The sequence below is a fragment of the Musa acuminata genome, chromosome BXJ1-5 (genome assembly GCF_036884655.1).
Source record: "Musa acuminata AAA Group cultivar baxijiao chromosome BXJ1-5, Cavendish_Baxijiao_AAA, whole genome shotgun sequence".
Lineage (NCBI taxonomy): Eukaryota > Viridiplantae > Streptophyta > Magnoliopsida > Zingiberales > Musaceae > Musa > Musa acuminata.
Window position 1 is genome coordinate 7,926,712 of NC_088331.1, and position 26,860 is coordinate 7,953,571.

Consider the following 26,860-nt stretch of genomic DNA (forward strand, 5'->3'; position numbering starts at 1 on the left):
TCTTGTTGTGTGTAAAATATCTGTTTCAATAGTTGGGATCGATGTCCATGAATGATGATTCAACACCATCAAATGAAACTTTCACAGCTTGCTTTACTACAGCAGCCACATAAGATATACTCACTCTCACGGGTACTCCTTCGATGGCACAGGTAAATCCAAACAGCACATAAGCTTCATCGACTAAACTTTGTTCCGTGCAAAAAGCTTAGTAGCAAGTCCGCACCTATGAAACCACTCATGGTGTGCCCGCTTAGAAGTTACGGCCTACTCAAAGCCACGCTCGGCCGATAAGTGTATCCTCGTGGTCCATTTCTACATGAAATCGCAACGCAAGGGAGGTCAATAATGCCGGTGAAGAAGCACTTTTCTTTTCGCGCTGTTTAGCACAAAGCGTCCCTTGAAATTTTAATTTTAATTTCTAAGTAATCCTTGTGCAAATGGATGTAAATGTCTCATCATCTTTTCCTTTTTTTCTTTTTTTTTTTTTCCTTCTTCTTCTCCTAATCATGAGTGGCGAGCGGCTTATAGTGGCAGCGAGCAACGTTAGACAAGCATAAATCTTCTTCTTCTCCTCCTCTTCTTCTTCTTCTTCTTCTTCTTCTTCTTCTTCTTCTTCTTCTTCGTTTGCGATTGTTTCTTCTTCTTTTGTTGTCAATTGTTCTGTTGTTTTTTCTCCTCCTTGGCTCGTCGAGTGACATCAATAGTGTCGGATGGTGGAGTGGCTAGGAGTGACATGCATAGTTGAGATTTTGATGGATAAAATAAAAGGATTACGGAAATAAGAGTATAATTGATAATTAAAAGATTATAAATAGTAAAAATATATTTTATTATTACTTTTATACATCGTTGATAGTAAGAAATTATCAATAGTAAAATAGGGACCGTCAATAACAAGATTATCTTGTGTATTCTTTCTATCATCCTAAGTAAACATATATGTATGGTCTTTCCCATTTATCTATGTAAATTAAAATTTAGAACATATATATTTTTTTATATGAGGATGATGAGGTAGTCGACACCTATTTGTTATAAAATTAACACATCGACACTATATGGTCGATACTCAAATGCCACGTATTAGACACATTGGGAACATGTGACCGCCTACTTGTTACAAGGTTAATACCTTAACACCATAATAATTAACACTCGATGCCACATGATAGACACATCGATACGATGTGATTGATACTTCGATATCATGTGATCGACACCTTGATACCATGTGCTCAAATATAATATAATATCATTTCTTAAGTGTTATAGTTACACCTACAACTGCTCCAATAATACAATATAATCTAAGACAAGAAAGGATACATAATCATGCCTAATATTAATATTAAAACGTCTAAAAGCTTGACAAGTTTAAAGCATCAGTATAAAAGACTAGGTGTGTTTTGTTAACTCTTTTAAGCTCTGGATACATTCCACTCGAATTCATTATTTGGTCAGCACCTCATAATCGGTATTAATTTAAAATCAATATTAACTTAAGTATCAAAGAGATCTTATCAAGCCTCACACCTCTCTTAAATAATCACAAGACTTAGAAAGGGACGAGGAGGACTCTTAGTACTTTTAACACTTTTAACACCCCAAGACTTCAAGATATTGTTCACACTTTCGTGCATTTTCATGCAAAAAAGGGTGGAGTATTTATAGGCCCTAATGACTTCAGACAAAAAGTGTCACATCTTCGGATTTCAGGGTACTGACGGTACCATCGCCTACAGATTAACACTTTTAACACCCCAAGACTTCAAGATATTGTTCACACTTTCGTGCATTTTCATGCAAAAAAGGGTAGAGTATTTATAGGCCCCAATGACTTCAGACAAAAAGTGTCACATCTTCGGATTTCATAGTACTGACGGTACCACCATCATTATTGGGCGATACCACTATCATTATTGGACGGTACCACTATCATTATTGAGCGATACCATCACTTGTAGATTGACACTAGGTGGTACCATTGCTCAATCTGGAAGGTATGACTGCTTGACAAAGCTCGAAGACCAAGCTTTGATGATACCACCGCCTGATAGGGTGGTATCATTGCTTGACAACATTAACTGCTGATGGTACCACTACCCAGACCACCTGAGAGACTGAGTCCCAAGTGGTGCCACCACCGATCGTGACTTCAGGTGATGAATGAGCTAATCAATCGACCCAATTCAGCTCTATTAAGGGTCTAGTTGGCCCCTAACTGAGTTAGTGAGATTACCTCTCAATCCTAACTCAACTTATGGCCTATGATAATTAAGATATTTAACTAAGTAATCTCTGTCTATTATGTGAATTATTCTTCCAGCGAAATGAACTTGCGATGAACTTATCAGTATGTCAGACAAACACAGGTCACAATTGGCTCTGAGTCAAAATCTTAGTGAAACTATTTACTAACGTTTTACCATTTTAAAACTCGAATGTATATATTAACTATGATTTGATTGTTAATTGAAACTAAATGATAAACAGGTAAAAGAAAAAACACCCTTTTTTATAATATCATCTTTAAAAACACTCGCTGTCATCAAACAGCAGTTCTTTTCCATTTTGCCCTCGTCTGGTCGTCGCATCATCCTCCGCCTCCCGAGGTTGCTTCCTCCCCTTGTCGCTTCACCAAAATTTTCTCTGTTTCTGCTATTCCTTTATCCATCTAATTGAGATCATTAATAGTTTCTGGATTATGAAGTGATTTATTGACTCCTTCCGCTGTTCATCACCTGCTGCTTGATCTATTCAGAAAATAGATAGATCGATCGATTAAACCTTTTGTTCCTCTTTTAGATTATTTTTCCTACTTGCTTGTTTGAAACAAAACCTTCTGATATTGTTCGCATTGTATTGCTTGTTACGGGAAAATATGTTTCTTGTGGTGCCGGCTACTTGTTCGGTTTTAGATGGTTGCGCCTCATTTTTTTAGCGTAGTGATTGTCTGGCAGTTTTCAAGCTTGGTCATGGTTGGATGATAATTCTGCTCAAGATTTTGCAGTAAAGGCTAGAATAGGTACGGTAATTTCATGGAAGCTTGAACAAGTTGAGAAGCACGTAGTTACTAATGGATCTGTAGGAATCAATATGGCCTACCTGTTAACCCGAATCGCCTACCAACTGCGGGTCTCCATACTTGATTTGCGAAATTTGTTACTCAAGCCTATAACCATGTGTTGTGATCATACATATAACCTTTGTGATTGAAGTTTTTTTTATGATTATTCTTTTTATTAAGTATATTTTTATAATTATTTGTAAGGTAAACCTTTTGCTTTTGCTGACTTGATGTCTTGCAACGGCGAAAGCTTTGGCAACACTAATAAAGATGAAACAGAAGAAATCTATTTTGTTATGGACTCCTGTTACCCTTTGCATTATGAATAATCTTGATAAGTATTTATGATCAATCAACTCTACTAACTAACAGTTGCAAGTGGTTGATGATTGCTTGCTAATTCTTGGTAGTTGCTACTTATGAAATGATGATCTTTTAGATAATGAAGCTTTCAACTTTAATATATGGATTTTTGTTACCATTTTTGTTCATTGCCATCAAATATCTCTAGCTGATGTTGTTCAGTTTCCTTTTTCATATTTTCTTTAGTCATTGAACCAAACTTAGCCATAGAGGATGGCAAAGTTGGAGGAGATAGAGACAGAGGAGCACCAGAAGGCAATAATAATAAGCAAGAGGAAGAGGACGAAGAAGAAGTACAGCATCATCATCCCAACATACAATGAGCGTCTTAACATTGCCCTTGTCATCTACCTTGTCTTCAAACATCTCCAGTGTGCTCCCTTCTCTTTGCTTCTCTCTTTCTTTTTCAGTACGTGCTCTATAAAACCACTTTTTAGTTAACTGTAATATATTTTTTGAGATAGCATGATGAATCCATCGATCTATAAGATCAACTTGTCTATATATTCATTTGCAGTTCTTATATGCTTGTACAACTCTTGTATCATAATAGTTCCTTGTCATGATTGAATTGATAGATCATTCCATTTGCTTGGGTGATGGAGGAAATAGTTGCAGTTACTGGTCATGATGGATGACCTGTGAAGCATGGATTGGGACAATTGTACATATTAGATTGGTTGGAAAGTATAAAATCTGAAAGTTTTTTCTCAAGCAGTATTCTCACCATAGGGATCAGCTGGTGTACATTAATGTACTTGACAGAGTTTATTATTTCACATTTTGTTTTTAATGAGATTCTTATATTGTGCTGGAATCCTGATAAATATCCATCCTCTGAAACTTTGTACAATGCCTTTTTGGTGAAGGATGAGAAAATGTCCACCTAATGCATACACAAATACAGGTAGATTCAAGCATTTTTTATTGCATAGCTTAGTTTTCTTAATATAAAAAATTTTGTTCTCTAAACATTCACTTGAGAATGTAGCTTAGTTTTTTTATTGCATAGCTTTATTTGTGAATAAATCACTTTGAATTTTTTGGTCATTCTCTCTCTTTATATTTTTGTCCAAAACAATTTATTTGTTATTTTGATTTTTTCATGTTTATTGTTTCAAAGTCATTAGAGTCCATCACCATAATCATGTCAATAGTTAATATGGATAGATTTATTTATTTACATTTATATTTTTGTTTTTATTTGCGAGAGACAACTTTATTATATTTGTCAGGCTCCATTAGCTGATCACAAAGACTCGAGCTATCTTTTGGTGTTTGCAATTAATCACTCAATTCTGGTCTGTGAAAATAATCTGGTGATCTTTTTAGGAAAGTAATACACAAAAGCTTCGACGATCTTTTTTATGTTTTTATCTAGATTTCCTGCACTTATGAACACTATGGTTGGCTTTTTAATTCTCTGGTCAACATCTTGTTCATGCATCATTATTTGTTTATTTAAATATTTCAAGCAAAATGTTCCCTGAATTTCTTCCAGGGATATTGATTTTGAAGTCGTTATAGTGGATGATGGAAGTCCTGATGGCACTCAAGATATCATAAAACAACTACAGAATGTGTATGGGGATGATCTCATTGTGAGTATAGTTAGATTAAGAAATTGGTAGTCCTTGGAGATTTTGGACTGTCTCCAATTTCTTACAAATTCTTTTTCCTGTTTGATAAAATATTGTCAGCTGTTACGAGCAAGGCCAAAGAAGCTTGGTCTAGGTATGAACTTTAACTTTTTTGTTTTAGGTGACAAATTGACACCTAGATCCTGAACTTGGGCAACGATGTTCAGGAACTGCTTATTATCATGGCCTTAAGCATGCATCTGGAGATTTCATAATAATCATGGATGCTGATCTGTCCCACCATGTATGTGCATGATTATTAAGAACATCTGGTGTTGACTTTCTGCAAATTTGCTGACAATTCCTCGCTTTATTGACCTAATGATTTATTTTCTTGTTTAACAGCCAAAATATTTGCCAAACTTCATCAGGTAGGGATTTTACATAGCATTTATTTTTTAACTTAAAAATATCTGTTAACTTTATTAATAATCTTATTTGATTGTGAAAAATCAGAATAGTAGTAGTTTTTACCTATAGAAAAAAAGAGATAAGCTTGTTTCGGTTCCTTTTGCATGCTGAGATAGACAGCTTTTCAACATCTAGAATATCTGATTTTAGGGCTTAACAATCATTTTATTTGTAGGTTAGCTTCACCAGGTCGACGGTTTTATTCCACAATTGTCATTTCATTAGATGCATAAACATAAACATCACAGACTTTATGTAAAAGCTTATAAGATTAAGGAAAGTTGGAGTTGTTATAATGAATTATTCAATAAAAAAGTTTGTGATTTGTTCTAAACTACAATTAGAAGTTGAATTATAGGCCGTTTGAAGAATTTAAGAAATATGCATAAAAAAGCAGTGTGCATCAAATGCAATCATAGTAACTTTTGTGTTAATAAATTTTGGTATATATAAAAAAAATTGTCTAAGGAATAAACATAACTAAAAACTGCCAGAATCTGGGATCAATTATTCAGCTTGGAGGATGATTGCAGAAGATATTGCACATAGCTAAAGACAAAGTGTAAAGGTACATACATTTCTCTGACTGACAGATATCATTTTGGTGTCTAGACACGACCTGCCATGGTTTATGGTTTAGAATGTCATGTTTTTGGGTAACAGCATATGCAAAAGATTGATACAGCTGATATGAGTATAACAAGATAAATGTGTAGTGTCAGAAGGAGAAGTTATCACAATCATGAGATGAGAAAAATTAAGGCACTTCTGACATTTTTAGAGAATTTTAAATGAACTGATAAATAGAACTTAGTTTATGGTTTAAGGGTACCATTAGATGTGGTAAGAGAGGAGGGCAAGTGTTGCCCTTACAGTTGCTCCTTTGGGACTTAAATTACTAGGGTTCGAGTTATGGAAAGGTTTTTCTACTTGTACAGATAAAGCTGTGTACATTGAAACTCCACATAGCCCGCACTGGTGAGTATAGGCCGCTTTCTGGTATCACAAGAGGGTCAAAAATAATAAAGAAGACCAGGAAATAATAGCACTTTGTAAGGTTGTCATTATACTAGTCCTATTAGTGAATGTTGCCCTTAATAGAGATAAATGGCATACAAGCAAAATTCCAAATAGATGCTTCTTTTGATACTTAAATCATTTCTCAGAGAATAATGATTACTGATGACATTTTTAATGGTCACATTTCATAGAACAGTGTGCTAATTAAAAGGTATACTTTATTCCATATAGAACTAATTGTACATATCATGTTGTGTACGGGGTTATATATTTTATTACCTGAATATGCTACCTTAATGTCACAATGCTCGATCTTATTGTCTTATGCTTAAGCAGGAAGCAGATGGAAACTGGTGCAAGTATAGTTACCGGAACCCGCTATGTTCGAAATGGTGGCGTACATGGATGGAACCTTGTGCGTAAACTGACAAGTAGGGGGGCAAATGTACTTGCACAGACACTTCTATGGCCAGGCGTTTCAGATCTGACTGGATCTTTTAGGTTTTATTTTCCCCTTGTTTGGCATCTGTTGCAGCTATGTTTAAGCTTGATGCCTAATTCGTGCTATTACTTTTGGTAGGCTTTACGAGAGGACAGCTTTTGAAGATGTTGTAAGCTCATGTGTCAGCAAAGGGTATGTTTTTCAGATGGAAATGATTGTTAGAGCCAGCAGGAAGGGTTATCATATTGAAGCGGTAGGACGATCACTTTATTTTGTTGATGCAGTGAACTAGTGATGCTTTTGTAGTTTTTGCTTATGCATTTAGATCAATCAAGTTCTTTGTTGCAACTGTTGTGCTGTATTTCTCAATAAACCTAGTGTATTTTCTGAAGCTTTGTTTCGAATTATTTAATATTTTTGTTGTTTCATGTGCTGCAGGTTCCAATAACTTTTGTTGACAGGGTTTATGGAAGTTCAAAACTTGGTGGATCTGAAATAGTTGAATACCTTAAAGGCCTTTTTTACCTGTTGTTCACAACTTAATAGGAGGAACAGATACTGCAGTTTCCCCCTTTGCTGGTAACATTTTAGTTCATTTCTAATTTCCATGTGGAATAAATCAAGTGATTTTCAAATTATTATTGTTGAAAGCTACTGGTCTTTCAATTCGGTCAACTCACAATCTATGCTAAATAGTTCTATTCATTCTTTCTCTCAAATAAAAAATGGTTGTGGTTATTGGCTCTATAGCTCTTTTGATGCTTTGGTTGCAAACTATGTTCATCTGCACAGTAATCATTCCTTCAAGAGCAATTTAATCCTTTTAGTGAATTTTTTCCCCTAGCCAAGGATTTGTGTGATTTAACAAATAGAAGTCTTCATATTTGATGCCATTTTTTGTGTGCAAATGTATAAATAGTAGATGGGACTTCAGAATATATTCAAGAAAAGGTAGATTGGCTGCATGATATTGGCAACATATTAGAAATTTAGATTAGTTGCTCCTACGTTTGTATTGTGGAGAGGCTTTTTCATGAGATAAAACTACTTAATTAGCATGCTTTACCTGCATGATTGTGATTTGGTTTTCATGAGATAAACTACTTTGGTTATGTAATATTGCTCATAGGTCAGCAGCATTATATTTATCGGACAAAAAGGTTACATGAACGGGAAGAAGGAGGTGACAGAATTATATTAATTATTGCTCAAAAAGGTTAAATGAATATGATAGACAAGCAGAAGTGGTGGATATTGAGATTTATAACCTTATTTCGATGCGTATGCTATGTTGGCTGAGACAGAGCATTGGAGTTTCCAAAACCACAGCAATGTGTGGAGTCTCCCAACAACCCTAATGTTCCAAGCCGCGCGCTCCAGCCGTTCGTCGGAATGCCCCAAAGAGAAGGCTTCTAAACCATCAGCCACCTACCTATTCGAGGTATCACGAACAGCACGACGATTCATAATCGAACAATAATTGGTGAATAGATCAGCCATCATAATCCATTGTTTGTTCGTAGGTAAAGGGAGAAGATAAGAGTTTGATCCTAGAATTTGCGATCAATAGTTCATGTATTTTCCACCAGCTAAGCTAGTTAATGTCTTCAAGTTTACCCGTGTGTGTGTGGCAGGCGCATTGATCTGATGACAACGTAAGATACCCGAGCGCGGTCATCGATGATTGATCTGAGAACGACAATGAGGTGTGTGCTACATGAACTCTCCTCCTTCCTATTATTCTTTATTTTCGTTCATTTGTGTGATTCAATTTAAAGCTGCAAAGCGTTCCAGTAATACCAGTAATATTAGCTAATGTTTAACATGGAGATCTAAAAGTTGCTTTAAAATGTTGGTTGCGAGTGTTTAGACTTCTAGTGGTATCCTAAGGAGATCTAAGAGCTGAAAATACGATTTTTTTCTTAAGGTAAATGCCGAAGTAGATCATTTTTTTTGGTTATTTATGCTTATTTAACCTGCTTAAATCTAATTAGAATAACCATCCTTGGAATGAGTAGAATGAAGCATATGGATTCAGCTCTGTGCATACAAGGGAATGAACTCAACAAGCCAGTGGCAGATGATCGACACAGTCATTAGGCTAACAGAATGAAATGTTCTGTTATTATTATCCAAGAAAAAGATATAGAGACTATTTTTAAAAAAAATAATTAATTGAATTTTCATGATGTCCACTCTAAATCTTAACCAGGTTAGCTTGATTATCATATCACTCTTGGAAAAAGAAATTGACAATAGGAGTTTGCACAAGAGATGAGGAGCAAGAACCTTCAATAGTAGTGCATTGAGCCCCTTTTTCTACAGATTGCTTTCATGTCACAGAACAACTGAGGTGAATTATAATAGTACAACATCAATACACCACACAGTTTGAGGATAACTTACATACTGAACCAATTATAAGGAGACAAAAGAGAAAGCAGAAACCAATAAAAGCACTCCAAATGAGGAATTTGTTCATACACCATGGCACATAATCATTACAGAAATATTGGAGGAATATGTTCCTCAGCAACCTAAAGTCATGGCCACCGGAATTAAACCTGAGACCTCCTATTAGAAGCATGTCATAAATCTGCTCATGGATGATAATATACAACATAGATAAAGAAAAAATGACCAGCTGCCACGATAATTCGAATAGCAACGACTACAGGGGGTGAAGTTACACAGACAGAGACCAGAAGTAATAGATAGATGATAATAGTGATTACTGGTCTGAGTCATTTTCAATTTCATCCTCACCTTCCAAAAGCCAGCGTTCCAGTTCATCCATTTCATCCTCTTCATGGCTGTACCATCCACCCGAAGTGTCCAAAAAGCTCATCCCTAGCTCCTCACCACGGCATGCTATACGCAAGAAAGGTCGGCTTCTCGATAAAGCATCCACCATATCTCTGTTCAAGCTCCCTGTTACTCCCAGCCATCTCAATCTTGGGAAGTAAGGCTTCTTAAACCATCGAATGGCAAGTGGCGTGATGCCACCACACTCGAACATGTCTAGCACATACAAGCTACTTCCGGGAGTCCTGCCCTCAATTTGCATTGATGCTAAAGCCATAACCGAAGTATCTCCTATATGCGGACATTCTCTGATGCGAAGTTCAACAATTGGTATCCTACCTTTTGCTAGTGACAAAATGCCATTGTCCGTTAGATTGGGAAGCCTCGAGAGGTCCAAAACTTGCAGGCTTTGATTAACTGAACCACTAAATAATAATGATATGCCATTGTCTGTGATCCTTTTACACCCTCTAAGAGATAATGACACCAATGGACAACTGCCATGGCCCAGGTATGATAGTCCTAAATCACTGGTGTCAGTACCATCCAGCAATAATATTTGTAATTTAGGAAGATAGCTTAAAGCTTTTACAGCTTCATCACCTAGATTCCGGCAATCCCTCAGGTCAAGAACAATCAGCTGCTTGTTATTTGACAATCCCACAATCCCAAGATTGCTTAGGAGATTACACCACCGCAAGCTAACATGTGTCAGAGAAAGGGAAGTGGCAGAGATATCATGAAACACCAGATCAGTGAGTTGGCTCCCATGCGATACCCTGAACTTGCGAAGGTTAGAGCATGAGTGTATGATTGCCCTGAAGCCAGTATCTGTAACACGACAGAAACCTCCAAGACAGATACTCTCCAATGTAGAGCAAGCATCAGACATTAAAAGAATGCCTAGATCATTGACTCGGCGGAAGTAGGTGAACAAGAATTCTTGGCTACGTACAAGAGAAATGTGTTTCAGTTTACCATGTGGGTTGATCTGCTGAAGTCCAGCATTGGTGAGATCTGAAGTTACTATAGGTTCCATAATAGGAGCATCTTGAAGATCCAAAGAGGATAATGATGGAAGGCCCTTTGAAATAAAACCAACCAAGTGATCTGTGATGTAGTCAACTGAAAGGCATAGCATCTGAAGGCTAGGAAAGATAGGTGGTTTAACGGGGCGCAGGGACTGACGTGACTGCACTGTTGCACTCAGCAGTTCTATCAACATTGTCAGGGGTATATAACCAACCTCCAGGGAAGAGAGAGCTGCAGAGGCAGTCGCCCATACTTGGCCAAATTTAGGATTGTCAAATGAGGAGAAATCAAGTGCCAAGCTCAGAGACTAGCAAAAGTAAAAAAATATCTTAGACCATTTCAACAATAACATCTTGATAAGAAAAACATGACATATGGCAATGCACAAAATTAAGATTCCAACAATAATGGGATGCACAGCATCAAGCATTTTGTAAGAGTTAACTCCTCGTAGATAAGAAAAGCATGACATATGGATTGTCAAACAAGGAGAAATCAAGTGCCAAGCTCAGCGAGTAGCAAAAGTAAAAAAAAAAAATATCTTAGACCATTTCAACAGTAACATCTAGATAAGAAAAACATGACATATGGCAATGCACAAAATTAAGATTCCAACAATAATGGGATGCATGGCATCAAGCATTTTGTAAGAGTTAACTCCTTGTACGAGAACCTTCTGAGGTGATCATAAATTCTTATGCTATGCACATTTCTATTGAGACACTCAATGACAAGTATGGGAAAATGAATAAACCATTAACAGAATAGCAGTATATTCGAAGATCTCATGTATCATGTCAACTACAGGTCCAGTTCATAAACAAGTATCTGTAGGGTTCACTTTGAACATGCAACCTCAAAGATGAATATAAAGAAGATGAGGAAAAAGTCATGTTTATAACATTATGCTTGCACCTGAACTAGAAAGAAGATAATTACATCCTTCAAGCAGTCACCAATTGATTAATAAGTATAGCAGACCAAAACATCTCCAGAATGCCTCTAAGAGAGAATAGGTGTCATTGTTTACCAAACATGAACAAATGGCAATCACTGTTTCATCAATTAAAGATTATAATACTCTTCATTGAATTACAAAGAGACAAATATATAAGAATATCATATTAGGTCCTTTACTCTTTCATTACATTTTAATACTCTTACAGCATTAAATACCAAAACTAAGCAACTTCTGTACAATCAGTTCAAATGCATGGTTTTTAATCAATCATAAAGTATGAATCTTATAAGATCATACGAGAATGAAAAGGAACCAAGGAAGTGATTGGATCTAAAGTTCATGATGCATTCACTACCTAGCTACTCTCTCTGCTCAGTTCCTCTGGGATTCAGTATTCATCTTAAATTTTTAAATAGCTATTGGTCTTTTTTATCAAAGGAATTCATAGACTCTATCTGACATGCTATACATATATAATATCCTAAAAAAATATTGTAGTTTTTTCTATTCAAATATATCATACATGTATTAAAAATGCAAAATATTGTAGTTTTTTCTTGTATTAGATAAAGACAAGAAAGATAAAATCCATTCCAATATTCTTACAGAAGTTTGCACATTCAATAAGATGTTCCCTCGATTTTTCAAAAGTGAAGGATGATTAAATTTGATAATGCAGCCATGAAGAGTTTGGAGGGGGCAAAAATATAACTCAGATACAATGAGCTGCAGAGCAGTTTGACCTGACATTCAGTAGGTTTAGGGGCAGCAGAATGCAGAAAGCAGCAGTCAAGAGATTGCTTCTGTTGCACACAGGGTAAAAAGTGCAGATATGCAAGATTTCATCTGAGAACAGAAAAAAATGTATATTTTTTCTGTTGCAGTTTTTTAATAAACAGAAAAGAAAAGAATATTGGGGTTCAGAGTAGAATAATAAAAAATGAAAAAATAGTACTATCGCCTTCGAGTTAAATGAACAGAAATGGATCAATTTACGCCAGTTTTAACCCATGAAGTCGAGACACATGATTCAATGAGTCACTGGGTTGAGGCCTCATGCATAATATGATGAAAGTTGAGCTAAATGGAAATTTAAAATTGATCTCAAAAGGATGAAAATTTACCATCGATGAAATGCAAAGTAGAAGATTTACCTGGAATATTTACTAACTTCATAAATTAATTAACTGCACAACTTGAGTCATGATACTGTAACTTATCTCTAATAATATGGTTGCAATTATTACAGCTTATCTCTCCCTCTCTGGTAATAGTTGGTAAGTTAGTTATTAGACAAAGCACCCAACGACGAACAAAATCTGGATAAGGAAGATCATAAAAAGGAGCATATCCTTTACAGTTGCAAAATTTGAAAAGATACTGAAACCAGAATAGTCAAACCGATATGACTGCAATTATGGTAGTTATGCCTACATAAATGTTTTTGATTCTGCCTCTCTTGTTTTAGGGTCAACTGTTATACAGACCATGCACTGTCCTAGTCATGTTTCGGTTCACTTGGCTACATCCATCATCTATCTATGGTGTTCTGTTGCTTCTGTTATCAACTTGGAGATCCACTGAAGATACTAGCCATGAATCACCTAATATTGTCACCACTTTATGTAACAATACATCTGTTTCTGCTATGATTCTCCTCTTGTAAGAGAAGCTAACAGCATGAAGTGCTAGCAAGAGATGGATGATTACTACAAATAAGAAAGGATCGACAACCTTGGTGCCCTTATCAACATGACTGATCCACCAACCAATAATCATCCCTGAATTAGTTGAAGCAAAATGGAATTTATTGTTTCAAAAAGCATAATCAAATATTTAGCTCACCAACTGAAAGATGTATAACCAGTAAAGCTGGAGGACATACCATAATATGCTAATCCTAAAATTCTGTAGTTTTCCATCCCATACCATGCATCAAACAAAATGAAAATATTAATAAAGGGAAGAATGACCTTATTCCCTATATGAAGGACAACAACAACAAGAAAAACAGAATCCCAATAACTCACAAACATTAAAGACAATATGCTAGGTCCAAGGTGATATTAAAACCATGGTCTGCAGTACCGAACTGTACCGCCCGGTACGGGCGGTATGTACCGGTCCAACAGATTTCCGGTACGTGGACCGCCTGTTACCAGTCCGAGTGCACTGTAGCACTGTAGCAGGGCTACAGTACTCGGCACACCTGGGTGTACCGCTCGGTATACCGTACCGTACTGGTACCGAGCCCAGGTCGAAACACCGGTATGATACGGTATTGCGAACCTTGATTAAAACTACTACCTAGATCCTCCCTCAATGAAATCAAAATGTGATATGAAGCGAAGGTTAACAAGTCTCCTCAGTGATTGTATTACAGGCTGGTCATTGAACACTAATTGCTGTTCTCTTGGCCAATGTTTCAAACTTGATACAATTTCTTGTTGAAATCAAGAGCAACATTTCTCTCCTACTACATCTTTCATCAACTAAATTTATTGAAGCCAATCTGTGATGTCTATCAAGAAGCCTGATCTCTCATAAGCAGATCTAGCATTTGTGTGGAAGGCATGCCTTTCTTTTATACCATTTTGTGAGATAAGGTCCTTATCAAAAATTACTTCAACTGAATACTCTGAACTAAAAAATTATCAAGAATTACATTTATCATTCATAACAAAGTTTACTTCAACTGAATATTCTAAACTCACCTCTAACTGAGAACAACCAGTAAGCAGTTCCTCTAGATCAGTAAAAACAATTGAGAGGCCTCTACGTTCAGCTAGAGAGCTCAAAGAGAGAGACCTGTCAAAAGGACATTCAATTCCACTAAAAATACAGGAGTCACAATTAACAACCAAGTAGCATTATCACATCACTGAATGTCAAAAATAAATACGAATATTTATCATACTTGTTTCATCAATGAAGGAAATTTAGAATAATCAAACTGTTAAGCTTTGGAAAGGATGATGCCTCATATAAACTAATCTCAGATAGTGACATCTTGATTACATTCCAAGCATATGGTGTTATCAGCATTTTGCAATCGACATCATCAAACACGAAAGAAAAAACATCCAATTTGCATAAGATATGTATATTATAGCTTTAAAGGAGATTGTAGAATTTAGTCATGTGTTGGTGTTTAATGGTGATCTTCATTGTCAGGCAAGATACATGCAATAGTCAAAACGTATGACCGAGGATAAAGAATCAGGGGGTACTGCAACATGGACATGACAATTATCATATTTACATGTGGTAACTCATACACTTCAACAGTAGCATTCTCCATTACCAGGAAGAGGTACAGAGGTTTCAAATAGTCCATGCTATACACCAAAATAATGGATTTTTGCATGAAAGATTATACAAAAAAGTGTAACTCTAACTGCAAATAGGTAAGAAGCTAAGGACACCACCCAAATCTGTTGATTCACCTTTCTTATCTGTGTACTCCTCTCGTTTATGATTGAGCAGTCCTATAGGGACCTCAGCAGGTGATTTGGGTTGTTCCCTCTCGATGATAAAGCTTATCCACACATCCCTCATCATATCAATAGCAGACCTCAATCCCCATTTGCATACCAAATGTATCCCAAATGTCAAATATGGCATGTGATACATTTGTATCTCACTTCAAAATGACATAAATTATATTGTCCAAGTTTAATGCACAGGACACCATACCAATACCTGAACTTTGTGAAAAATGTCTTTGTACATATGACATTGTTTAGCCATAAATTCAGAATCAAGCGGCAAAGGTCCACATTGAATTGATATATCACAGTCAAAACTGGTGGTTCAGACCTACCAATCTAGCAGCTAGGAATCATGATTTTGTGATCATCAAACACATTTAGAACTCATATGAATGAACTACTAAACCATGTTAGGGGTAATTTAAGAGAAAAGTATTCCCCTCTTCCTTTTTCCTGTCCAACCAGGATTTCGATGTTAGTCCTAATGGATCTGATATACCTTAACACAAAATAAAACATCTAAGGTATCATCAGATCCAAAGAATGTAAACTGCAAAGAGAAGATATTCTTCAAAATTTGTATTCTAGCACTTCAACACATATAATTCTGTGTTAAGCAAACACCACAAGAAATTTCTATAGTTAAGAATAAAACTTAAATAAAAGCATACATGCCACTGAGAGACGTACCTATGCAATATCAGATTAGCAAGTTTTTAACATACATACTCCAGTAAAGGCATATGTGGAATGGAAGAAAACAGCAAATTTTATGAGAGACCAAATATCATGCATGTGTATTCAAGTATAGATAAGAGAAAGAAATGTGCAAATATAGCAATTTTGAGGAAGCAAAAATAGGAATATTTAGTAGTGATTATGCCTCGTAAGTCGTAACCAAGATAGATGTTGCAAAAGCAAACCATTGTGATCATGTGATGACTATGATGAGTTAGATGATCGAGCCAAAACAAAATATATGAAAGAAAAAGAGAACAGGAGGAAGAAAACGTGGAAGAAAGAAGATAAGTTAAGATCTTAGATCATCCATTTTTCATTTGTCCTTTTTCTATTATTTTTTTGTAGTATATACAAAGAGAGAATGTGGTGTCATCTAATGATGTGCTTCTGTTTGCCAAATATCAGCCAACCTAAGTAATATGTGCAACTACATCAAAATGAACAGTCAAAAAAGGAATACAATGGCTTTAATCTATGACTAAAAACTATAAGAAATCAGGCAAGTGTCATTTAAGTGCAACGCACAAATTAGGCTGAATTTCCAGGAAGTTCAAAGCCGAAAAAGAAGGGAAGAGCATTCCATTCAATCAATATCTTCAACAGTTATAACAAAGGAGATCGCAGGGCTCTTCATATTTAGTAACAAATAAAGATGCTGATGTCTAGCTGTTGCAGTAAGAGGATTAGAACGTTCAAAACCAAGAAAAGGGAAGAGCATTCCATCCAATCAATATTCTCAGCAGTTACAAGAGGAGATTGCAGGGCTCTTAATATTTAGTAACAATAAAGATGCTGATGTTTAGCTGTTCCAGTAAGAGGATTAGGATTAGGTTTAGTATGTCCAGTTAAGTTTAGAAATAAGAAAAGACAATGTCTTGCATGTGGCTTGGATCAATTAGAAAATATAAAATAATATAATATATACAATTAAAAATACAAGAACAGTTAGTCATTAACCACAGTTATTCTTAGTTGTTTAGCCCATAAGCAAAACTAATTTACAGATTTCAATATAATTGACCCCTGATCTGCATGCAATTGTTTTCTGTTCATTTCTAGACGTCTGTTCATCTTCTTGTGGTTGTTCTGTAATACAACAGCTTATTCTTTGCTGATCTCAGAGTTGCAATCTCTAATCTGTCACATCTGGCACTACCATCTCTATCATAGCCTTTAAAATCAGCCAGATCAGCATCATCTACTAATGTAAGTTCTGCAGAAAAGTTAACCATTTTTTGAACACCATGGGTTATTGTCGCTAGTATCAAGCTTAGGTGAAAACCCCACAGGAAGGGCAACGAAGTATATGTTCTTAGAAACTAAGATTCATATGGTTAATTATAGATTTTGGAAATTTTGACCACCTGTACTGCCTGTGATCCTAAGATCAATAAATGTCATAACAAAGATTATCTTGCTTCCTGAAAAGGCAAAAATCTAATGGTAGATCATGAGGTTGGATTAAACTGTCACCAATCTTTACATGCAAAAACTAGTGGAAAATAATCATTTCAAAGAAGAATTTTTTTCTAAAACCAAAAGCCAACTTCAATTTTTCTTTCTTTTGTTTTTGGTTGATCGAGGCGCAACTATTACCTGAGATCCCGGCACTTGCCACCGACCTCGGAGAGAATCCTTCCGCTCAGATTCTCGCAATTATGGAGACAGAGCTCGTGGAGCGATGGCCTGGTGAGGAACCCGATCGACGAATCATCGAGGCGGCTGCAATCCAGCTTCAAGCTCTTGAGGTACGGATTCGGCGGCAGCAGCGGCCTCAGCAGATCCAGGGTTGGCGCGATCTCCTGTACCCAAACCCCCAAACAAGGATTAATCAAAGCCAAGCGTGAAGGGAAAAAAGAAATTGAAGTACGTGGGTTACGATTATACGAGGAGGTGAAAGGAGGGGAGGAAGGAAAGGGCGTGGGAGGCGACGGAGCGGAGGGAGCTGCAGGTGGCTGCGGCAGAGCAGAGGGAGCGAGGATCGAGGCGGGATAGTACGGAGGCGAGGACCGCGGAGGGAAGGTAGTGCTCGATACCCGGCAACGGATCCGGGGGATCTCCTCCTCCTTCAGCGCCTCGGCCATAGAGGACACCGGCGTCGCCGGCCATCGAGAACCCGTTTGTGGATCGCGAGCAGCGAACTCGGACGAGTCAGGCGGGCCCGTCGGTGGGCTCGGGGCTTTCGTCTTCTATATGCAATCATGACAAGATCAGCGTGAAGGTTACCATTAGCACGGCAAATCAAACTCTTTTATGTATTTTAAAAGAAGTCCGTGCATGCTGCGTAAGTAAAAAAGCCTTTAATTGGATTTAGGACAAAATAAATAAAAAGGTAAAGTAAAGTTAAAAGATATTTATTTAAGCTGGATTATGATATTGAATTTATCTACTCAGGTATTAACCCTAAGAATAAAATTAAGGTATTATATTGCCTTCTTGATATTGATTTTGTTGTACATATATGCGTGTTATATTAAAATTTGAAGAAGTGTATATAATACTTAGAAATATTTATAGGATAAATATATGGACAAACTCCATTTTGGCTTTCGTGTATATAATTTTGTGCAACAAGGTGGATAAGGATGAATATGTGCATTGTTGGACAGGCCCTTATAACGGGACATATAAATATATATATCGATCATAACAGTTAGGATGTAACGTTTGTATCGGGGTTAGTAACGGACCTTTAAATACCTCGTGGGTACCTCAGTTTCCGATCTGTCGACCTCATCGCCGCGAAAGAAACCTATACCGGAGATTTGGTCCTCCGACCTCCCTCGCTCCTCTGTTCTCCCTTGCTCGCCATGGTACTTACTGTTTCTCACCCTCTCTTCTCTCTATCGTCTGCCTCTCTTTCTCTCACCTTATTTACTCTTTCTCTCTTGTTCGGTTCCTTTTACAGGTGGATTCTCCGCGCAGGAGGTAAAACCCTAGATCCCTTATCAGCTCCTGTTGTCGATTTCTTTTCTGAGCTTTCTTCCTTAGTGACCGCTCTCGTTTTTTTCCGTTGTCGTTGTTTCCACCCGTTTAATTTCGTTAAATCGGGTGAAAACCCTAATTGCCAAATTGGATGTTGATTTGAGTCGATATCAGACTAATAATGCCTTTTGTAAATGTTTTCCTAAATTTTGTCCTTTTTTTCGTTTTCTTCTTTGAATAAGCTGGTCAATCATTTGCTTGATCTTTATAATTTACGAGTTCAGAGGGATATTAAGAAGTTGGGTAGAGAATACATCTTTCCAGTGATAAATAAATGCATACATGTGTATATTTATGTATGTATGTATGTATGTACGTACGTACGTATGTATGTATTCACAATCCTGATGAGTTTTTTGCTAATTTATTTGCCTAAATATGAATCAGGCACAAGTGAAGCTGTTTTTCAATTATTTTTTGCCGATTATGCCTGTACAGGAGATCCTTCAGTGGATTATGTTTCTTTGGAGGATAATTAAATTGTAATCTCTATGAAGACACTGGATTTATCTGTGGCAGCTTATTTTATGTTCTCTGGGACTTGGATTTTCTTTAGCATTGAATAAGATGTTGGACCCACAATGTAACGTACAAGGTTTTAAGGATCGCTGTTTTGGGGAACCGTTTCAATGATCTGGTCAGATAGGTACATATCAATCATTTCTGGTACACTGGTGCGTATCGGTGTTTCATAAAGGAAGAAAAATAGGGAGAAGAGGAAGGGGCAGTGGAGGAACAAGAGGAGGAAGAGGAAGGAAGGAGAGGTAGCAGAGGAAGAGGAGGAAGAAGGAAGAAGGGGAAGCAATGGAGGAGGAAGAAAAAAGTGGTGGAGGAAGAGGAAGAAGACAGAGCAGTGGAGGAGGAGAATCAAGATTTTTATATATGATTTGGATCAGATTGTCCAAAACAGGAGTCGTCAGTGTGCCGATCCACACTCAGACTGGTATATACTGCCTGTTTTGTACCATTTCAGGTGGTATGGCGGTTTTTGGTTTGAAGTTCCAGTTCTGATGCTCGTACCAGAATGACAAGCCTTGTTGAACATTTTGCACCAGCCAGTACTGTTTGATATGCCTTGGCACACCTAGCAAAAGGGATGTTGAAAATTTGTTTGTATGTTGATATTGACTGGTGTGGTCGTATATTGATGTGCCATTATGGTACTGTACTAGTATTTGAAACTATGGTTAGTCATGGAACTCTTTCGTGTCGGTTTCAGTCTCATTGTGTTCTTAGTTTCATGTTATAGGTTAATTAAGGAGTTCATTCTTTAGTTTCTGAAACCTAGATGTTTTTATCCTTGTAAAACACTATCTTACTCCTTACAATTGGGTGGGTAAATATCATATGCTTCCCTTGATGATTAAAATCCAAATAAGCATGTTTCGGTTCAGGTGTAATGGAAAAAACCATTTCATGCTAATTCAATTATAGGAAGATCATCATTGAATCTTTATTATTATTTTTTCTTTATATTGGTCAATGGATAAGATCACAAGACGAATATGTTCTTGAATTGACTACTAAAAAGCACACCATTTAAGATTTGATGTAGTTGAGATCATGTTTTTAAATGTTAGTCCAATGCCAGTTCTGACACACTGTAGGACTGGTACGATAACTGACATACCAGGTGTTATGCTGATCTCTACCACTTGGTATTATTGAAAAATAAAAATATCAATCAGTTCCAAGCCACATGGTTTAGTCTAGGTCCTTGGTTGGATAAGGAAGTTCTGGTCAGTATATATCGGCTGGATGAGCATTAGGAACCATGGTTGAGATTGTGCAAGAATGAACCTAATTAAGAGTGATGATACAAGCAAATGACCTTATCTCTTTTGGAATGATGATACAACCTCAACCTATGGTGTTAGACTCACATCATCGTATATCAGTTTTTATTTTGTTTGGGCAAGTCATAAGCATGTGGATGTGAAAGAAAAGGCAGTAGAAAAAAAGACTACAGAAGGAATACAGGTTAAAAGCAGGATGAAGGGGTCGATAGAAATGGACAATAAGAGGAAGGAGATTGTCATGGCTGAAAAACCAAGAAAGCTTAAGAGTTTTGCTACTCGAAATGTCTCTTAAATAATTCCTTAAAGTCAAGAAGAATCTATAAATTTTATTTTTTGTTTTTTTTTCTGAAATCCTTCCTTGCATTTAAACCTTTTGAAAATCGATATTTAATGACTTAATGACTCTTATAAACCAATCTATACCAAAAACAGAACATAAGATGAAGAATTTTTCCTAGAAATACAACACTGAAGGCTCTATAATGTAATGAGTAGAAATAAGGACTAAAATTCATCCCGAAGTTATTTGAAGATAGGGAATCTTAATCTAACAATTTTAGCCTAACTCAGAGTTTAAACAACATGTTATCTATGAATTTGATCTCTATGTTCGTCAAAACAAACACACTTCAAATACATTTTTTCAGTGTTTTGTAAGCAAAAGATTGGTTTGGTTGCTATGGAAATTCTTATGTTGTGTATACATTATGGGTTATGTATCTTTAGGATGTGCAAGTTGATTGATATCAGCTTGTGCAACACTATAAAGTGGTAATGCAGTAGCTGTTATTTCTATCCTTTTTAATTCTTTGGATATTGTTATGTTGCATATTTTAATATTTTCTGGACCATCTCCAATCCATATGATAATCTGGTCATTAATCTAACTATTGATACAATATTATCATGGACAAAGATTATGCAATTATTAATAGCTGATGAATGAAATTAAATTTAGAAAAAAGAGTGAATTTTCCTAAAACTTTTCGAAAAATCTTAGAAAGCCACAACCGTTAGGTGAAATGCTAATAGCTGACAAATGGAATCAAATTATTAGATCTACCCGTCCCATATTTTGATTTTATTGCAAGGGTTAGTTAGGGAAATCTATTTCTGAGATGTTTTTACAATTTACCGAAAGTTTGACATAGTCAAAGAAAAATTAGAAGATCGCCTATTAATTTGTCAAACACTACCAGTTAATCATGTTCAGTAAATTAGCCTTTCTAACTTTTAGCAATGATCTAACCAGTGAGTTCTTTTTGCTATGTAAGAATCCAGTTATGTCAAAATGACTCCAGTGCTTATCTACAGATAAGATATGTGGCCACTTGGTAGCATGCTTAGATGGTTGATAGTAAAAGATTCCACCTGAAATGTCGATTTATGGCACAGTTGGAGAGATAGTGTCTCTGGATTGAAGCAACACTTGGTAGAACAATATCCAATGAGTACACAAGATTGCCATTCTAGATCCAACTGCAATCAGGACTTAACTTAGATTCAATAAAAGATAACAACGTAGCAAGGGGTACTTAACAAAGCAGAATTGGACATACAAGCATCTTAATATCTTGCCATTGGGATTATGAAGATCAGGGTGTTGATGTTGGTCCAGAGATTGCTGGTGGTCATTACAGCAAGCTTAGACAAAACATAACAATTGTGGTTGTTTATGTTTTTTTGTAGATTATAAATAATGTATGTTTTATACTATTTATGAAGTTATTTTTTGTTGAATCAAGTTATATTGTTTACTTGGATGTTTGATGTATTGATTGACTAATTGTGACCTAAAATTCATCAAACAAACAATATGAATCACAAACACTATTCTCTTATTAACAACAGTTGTGATTATGGTGCTTCACAGGGGAGGTGAATCCCTACCTACTATAGGATTCTGAGGAATCCAGTGGTCCTATATGCCTCCCTAAATTAGGTGGCATGTATGGTGTCAACTCATTCATTACATCAATTATCAGCGGCATTGATTTGAAATGTTTCATAGGGTAGAAGTAGAACAAGGTGGAGCAAAAGGGCTTGCATGGTATTTCAATTTGACAATAGGATTAGGAACTTTTAGGGCCATTTTGATCCAGACAATAAATTCATGTCTGTTAAATTATTGGATCATGACAATATTGGTAACACCTAAGTTAAGTTTGAAAACCAAAAAAACAATAGCTTTTGAACTAGTTGAACATATGCTTTTATGTAGAACCTTCTATTTTCAGCAAAAGCATGTTATTATTCATGCTCAATGCAAAAAAGAAAAAAGAAGTTTCTTGATATTCATGTGTTGCTTGGATGCCTTATTTTAAGATGATCTCAATGGCTATAATCTGATGCTAAAGCTTTTTGGTGTGAAATAGTTGATATTTGACCATTTTTTCTTTTGCAATGCCAGATATTCACAAGAGTATAAATAAGCTCCTTGTGGTTTTTCTAGTCAAGACACAGGTTTTTTTCCTTCGGTTATTCACTAGAATAGTTGATCAAGGTTTATGCACTAATATGGTTATGCCAGTTCTGACACATATTGAATACACTTTATGTGGTGTATCTGATCCTTTACAAGATTTGCAGGTTCTACACTATGCTTCATCATTTACCCATAGTTTTGGAACTAAATTGAAATTTTGATGCTGCACCAGATAGGCCTTTATTTGACCTTTTCCTTATTATAGAAGTATAAGGCCTTGGTTTTCAATGGCTGTTTCATTAATACTTGAATTTATCTCTTTGGAGACATCCGATGAAATTGAAATGATAATTTATCTCATTTTTAGTTTCTCAGGTTTTCTACTTGATAGGGTTTTAATTGACACATAGGAAGAGAATAAGATGCTCATGCAAATCTTTATTCTCTAGAGACAGACAGCACTATTTAGTTAGCAGTCAGTGGCCCATATGTATGGAAAAGAAGGCAAAGCTAGGAAAGAGAGGTGGATGGAGGGAGGGACAAGAAAGAGGGTGCTTTGTTTTATCATGATTTCATGAACATTCTGGGGCTTTTGTGTTCATTTTATCTGAGCTGGGCTGCATATTTCTTTAAGTGGATAAAATTATTCTGTTGGTGGAAATAATTGGTATGTTGTCCTACATTTTTAATACAGTCAGTTGATGATTTGAACTTTTGATGTTTATTCTCTTTGGCTATTCATCTAACATATGTGTAACAATTTCTTAACCTGCCTGGATTTCTGATACTTTGTTTCCCATTTTTTAACATTTTTGTTGCTATTGAAACTGCTCTCATGACATGGAATTTGACATGTTCTCTTGCAATGACTGATTTAATGTTCTCTACCAAAAGGCTCTTACTAATAACTGAACCAACTTATTTGAGGCCTCAATTCTTTTTTGGTTCTTAATGAAACTATTTAGATACTTACAATTCCCTTTTTTGACAGAGAACGTTATAGGTCAAGGTCACCGCCCAGGTCTAGATCTAGGGGTCGGTCTCAATCTAGGTCTCAATCTCCTATTCACAGATCTCGATCTCGATCAAGAAGCCGTGACAGGTTACATTGCCTGCTTTTTAAATACAGTAAAATTAAGGGTTCTGTTTTGAGTATTCCTTGTTAGATTCTAATAGAAAGACAACATTATGTGGCAGGCCTAATGCAACAAATCCTGGAAATACACTATATGTGACGGGTCTGTCCAGTAGAGTCACAGAAAGGGACCTTGAGAGTCACTTCTCAAGGGAGGGAAAGGTGTGTTGTGAATGAAACTCTATTTGTCAGTTTTAGATGGAATTGACTTCTATTGTTTCTCAGGTGTCTGAATGTTATTTAATTGTCGAACCACGTACACGTGTTTCTCGAGGATTTGCATTTGTCACGATGGATACAGTTGAAGGTGCTGATCGTTGCATCAAATATCTCAATCAGTCGGTTTTGGAGGGCCGATATATCACTGTTGAGAAGGTAAAGTAATGCAACACTGTGCCAAGACATGATGATATGATAGAAAGATGCTTTGTTCTGCTTTATCTGTTTTCTGTTTTTGACTTGGAGGTTCTTGGTCGTATCCAGAAGACAATACAATCAGCCCTGTTGCAGCATTCAAGATGATGAGTTCATCCTTTCAATTTTAGTCATACAGCTTGATGAATGGCCAGCCTAACAGTTTTTCCATGCATCACATCAACTAATTAGCTTTCACCCTCAACTATCTCAGCAACTAAATCAATGGACAGTACCAACTCTTAATCGGGCATTATGGTACCTTGCACCTGGCATTCATCTAATGATGCTGCTAGTCATATGCCTTGATGTGGTTGTTTATCTAACCTTATTTATTGTTGGTTTATTTTGCCTTCCACAGCCAGTTTTGTCCATACATGTCACATATTGATGTCATTTACTAAGAGAATGTTTCTGTTTTGCTGCTTTTTTTCATTCTCTTTGTCTGAAGTATGCAGCTTCATACACTTTTGGAGAATGTAAATTTGGAGGAAACATGTGAAAGTTCATGTTTTCTTTTTTCTTTCAGTCGAGGAGGAAAAGGGCACGAACACCTACACCTGGAAACTACCTTGGGTTGAAGAACCCCCGAGATACCAGTGAGCTTTTTCTTAAGAATCTTTACCGCTCTGATTGATCATGAACCATAACATGCGGATCCCGTAACTCATTCTTCTCATTGACCGGTGAATCCCTAACTGTCCTTTTCCATTCACTTCACTAGTTTCTTGTGTTTTGGCAGTTCGCTTTGATCGTGGAAGGTATCGTGGAGGCCATAGTCGTGATGATTATGATGGTGGGTACCGTAGATCTCCAAGGCACTCACCCTATCGAGGTGGTCGTGATTATTCTCCCCATCGGTCACCATATGGTGGTCGGCCAAGAAGGGATCGGTCAAGGTCTCCTCGTCGTTCTCCAGATAGGGGCTATGGCCGTCGTGCAAATGGATATGCCAGGTAAACATGATGTGGGTTATATATTATGATTAGGATCTGCAACTGTTTTTATATTCTTGACTAATTGTGGTGTAACTGAGGAGTCTCATACTCTGTAGTTCTCCATAACCTATGGGTGTGTCTTATAGCTAGATTAACCCTGAAAATGGGCTTTCTTGGCTGGTAATTAATGTCTGTGATGTGAACTCTTTTGCCGAATAGACAGGTGATTGTTGATGTATTATTTACTATGCATTACTTGTTTGCATGACCTAAAATTTAGTGAGATGGTCGGGTCAGTGGAACCTGGTGGATCCTAATCTACATTTTGTACTGCACCAGTGAAGTGCAGTAGACCAAGATCCGCTACCCTGCTTAGTGGTTGAACATATCTCAAGGGCTGATGTCTTAATGGACAGTCCTACTGCACCATCTGAATTAGATGCCTTCTATTTGCGATCTGCCAATTTCCTGACATAAAGGCCGTTGAACTGACGCTAGCAATCCACCGAAGATGATGGAATTCTTAGACTGGAAGCTGACGCTGAATCTGAAGGTATGCAACTCACCAGTTTCAAATATGTGCTTGATTGCTGAATGACTCTCCTTGATGAATGATCCATTTTGTGGTTAGTGTCGGTGGTCCTCTGTTAGCTTAGCCCCTCTTCTCTTATTGTTGCTCAATATTTGTTTGGCCCAAGTGATTGTCTTTTTAGTCAGGTCTCATCGGTCAATGATATATTAACTGCCATCTCCTACCTTGCATTAGTTTGTTTCTTGTCTGTCGATGTCTACATTCATTTGCAACAGAACTATGAACTCTCGTTTTTATTTGGACTCAGTATATTGAAGTAGCTGATTTCATTTGAAACTGTGAAAAATGTGCTGATATTACCATACCAACATATAGGCTGCATACTTTGGAGACTATCGTCTTTCTTCAAAACCTTTCATGTTGGCCAAAAAAAGGTGTTTTTGTCACCTTTCTGTGAGAAACCCACAGTCAGTGACCAATTTCTAGCAGTCTGATTTTGACATGGCTAACAGACGCTTAATATGTACGGCTGCTCTTGGGCAATCAGTTTACCCCCAACAATTCATGACGAGCCTTCACGGTTTCAGAGGTCCGGCAAGCGTGTTGTACTTCAATAGGATTTCCAAGAACATGGCAATGGTATGTTTTGCTTTGTC

The 26,860-nt window shown here is 36.6% G+C and overlaps 3 protein-coding genes across 8 annotated transcripts; 2 read left to right on the plus strand and 1 right to left on the minus strand.

The window, feature by feature from the left end:
• The first annotated feature begins 2,489 nt into the window (after nucleotides 1–2,489).
• LOC135673524 (dolichol-phosphate mannosyltransferase subunit 1-like) lies at nucleotides 2,490–8,652 on the plus strand. Of its 5 annotated transcripts, XR_010513387.1 has the most exons (11): nucleotides 2,490–2,615; nucleotides 3,620–3,804; nucleotides 4,935–5,034; nucleotides 5,134–5,167; nucleotides 5,241–5,317; nucleotides 5,419–5,444; nucleotides 6,841–7,005; nucleotides 7,085–7,199; nucleotides 7,385–7,525; nucleotides 8,251–8,387; nucleotides 8,581–8,652. XR_010513387.1 is itself a non-coding variant. In XM_065182561.1 (10 exons), exons 2-9 carry the CDS (start codon nucleotides 3,647–3,649, stop codon nucleotides 7,487–7,489), a joined length of 780 nt encoding a protein of 259 aa, XP_065038633.1. In that variant the 5' UTR covers nucleotides 2,490–2,615; nucleotides 3,620–3,646; the 3' UTR covers nucleotides 7,490–7,525; nucleotides 8,251–8,398. The 5 variants fall into 5 exon arrangements, 4 of the variants coding, with proteins under 4 accessions (XP_065038633.1, XP_065038632.1, XP_065038634.1 ...); XM_065182561.1 differs by lacking the exon at nucleotides 8,581–8,652 and having other exon boundaries at nucleotides 8,251–8,398; XM_065182560.1 differs by lacking the exons at nucleotides 8,251–8,387; nucleotides 8,581–8,652 and having other exon boundaries at nucleotides 7,385–7,695.
• A 730-nt stretch (nucleotides 8,653–9,382) lies between these two features.
• LOC135673523 (F-box/LRR-repeat protein 10-like) lies at nucleotides 9,383–18,207 on the minus strand. Of its 2 annotated transcripts, none has more exons than XM_065182558.1 (4): nucleotides 17,864–18,207; nucleotides 17,573–17,778; nucleotides 14,459–14,576; nucleotides 9,383–11,090 (listed from the first exon to the last, which is right to left on the minus strand). In XM_065182558.1, exons 1-4 carry the CDS (start codon nucleotides 18,083–18,085, stop codon nucleotides 9,678–9,680), a joined length of 1,959 nt encoding a protein of 652 aa, XP_065038630.1. In that variant the 5' UTR covers nucleotides 18,086–18,207; the 3' UTR covers nucleotides 9,383–9,677. The 2 variants fall into 2 exon arrangements, with proteins under 2 accessions (XP_065038630.1, XP_065038631.1); XM_065182559.1 differs by having other exon boundaries at nucleotides 14,459–14,552; nucleotides 17,864–18,206.
• A 446-nt stretch (nucleotides 18,208–18,653) lies between these two features.
• LOC135673525 (serine/arginine-rich splicing factor SR45a-like) lies at nucleotides 18,654–25,913 on the plus strand. The gene is made up of 7 exons (XM_065182564.1): nucleotides 18,654–18,789; nucleotides 18,885–18,904; nucleotides 24,177–24,287; nucleotides 24,383–24,482; nucleotides 24,546–24,695; nucleotides 25,264–25,333; nucleotides 25,477–25,913. Exons 1-7 carry the CDS (start codon nucleotides 18,787–18,789, stop codon nucleotides 25,692–25,694), a joined length of 672 nt encoding a protein of 223 aa, XP_065038636.1. The 5' UTR covers nucleotides 18,654–18,786; the 3' UTR covers nucleotides 25,695–25,913.
• The last annotated feature ends 947 nt before the right edge of the window (nucleotides 25,914–26,860 follow it).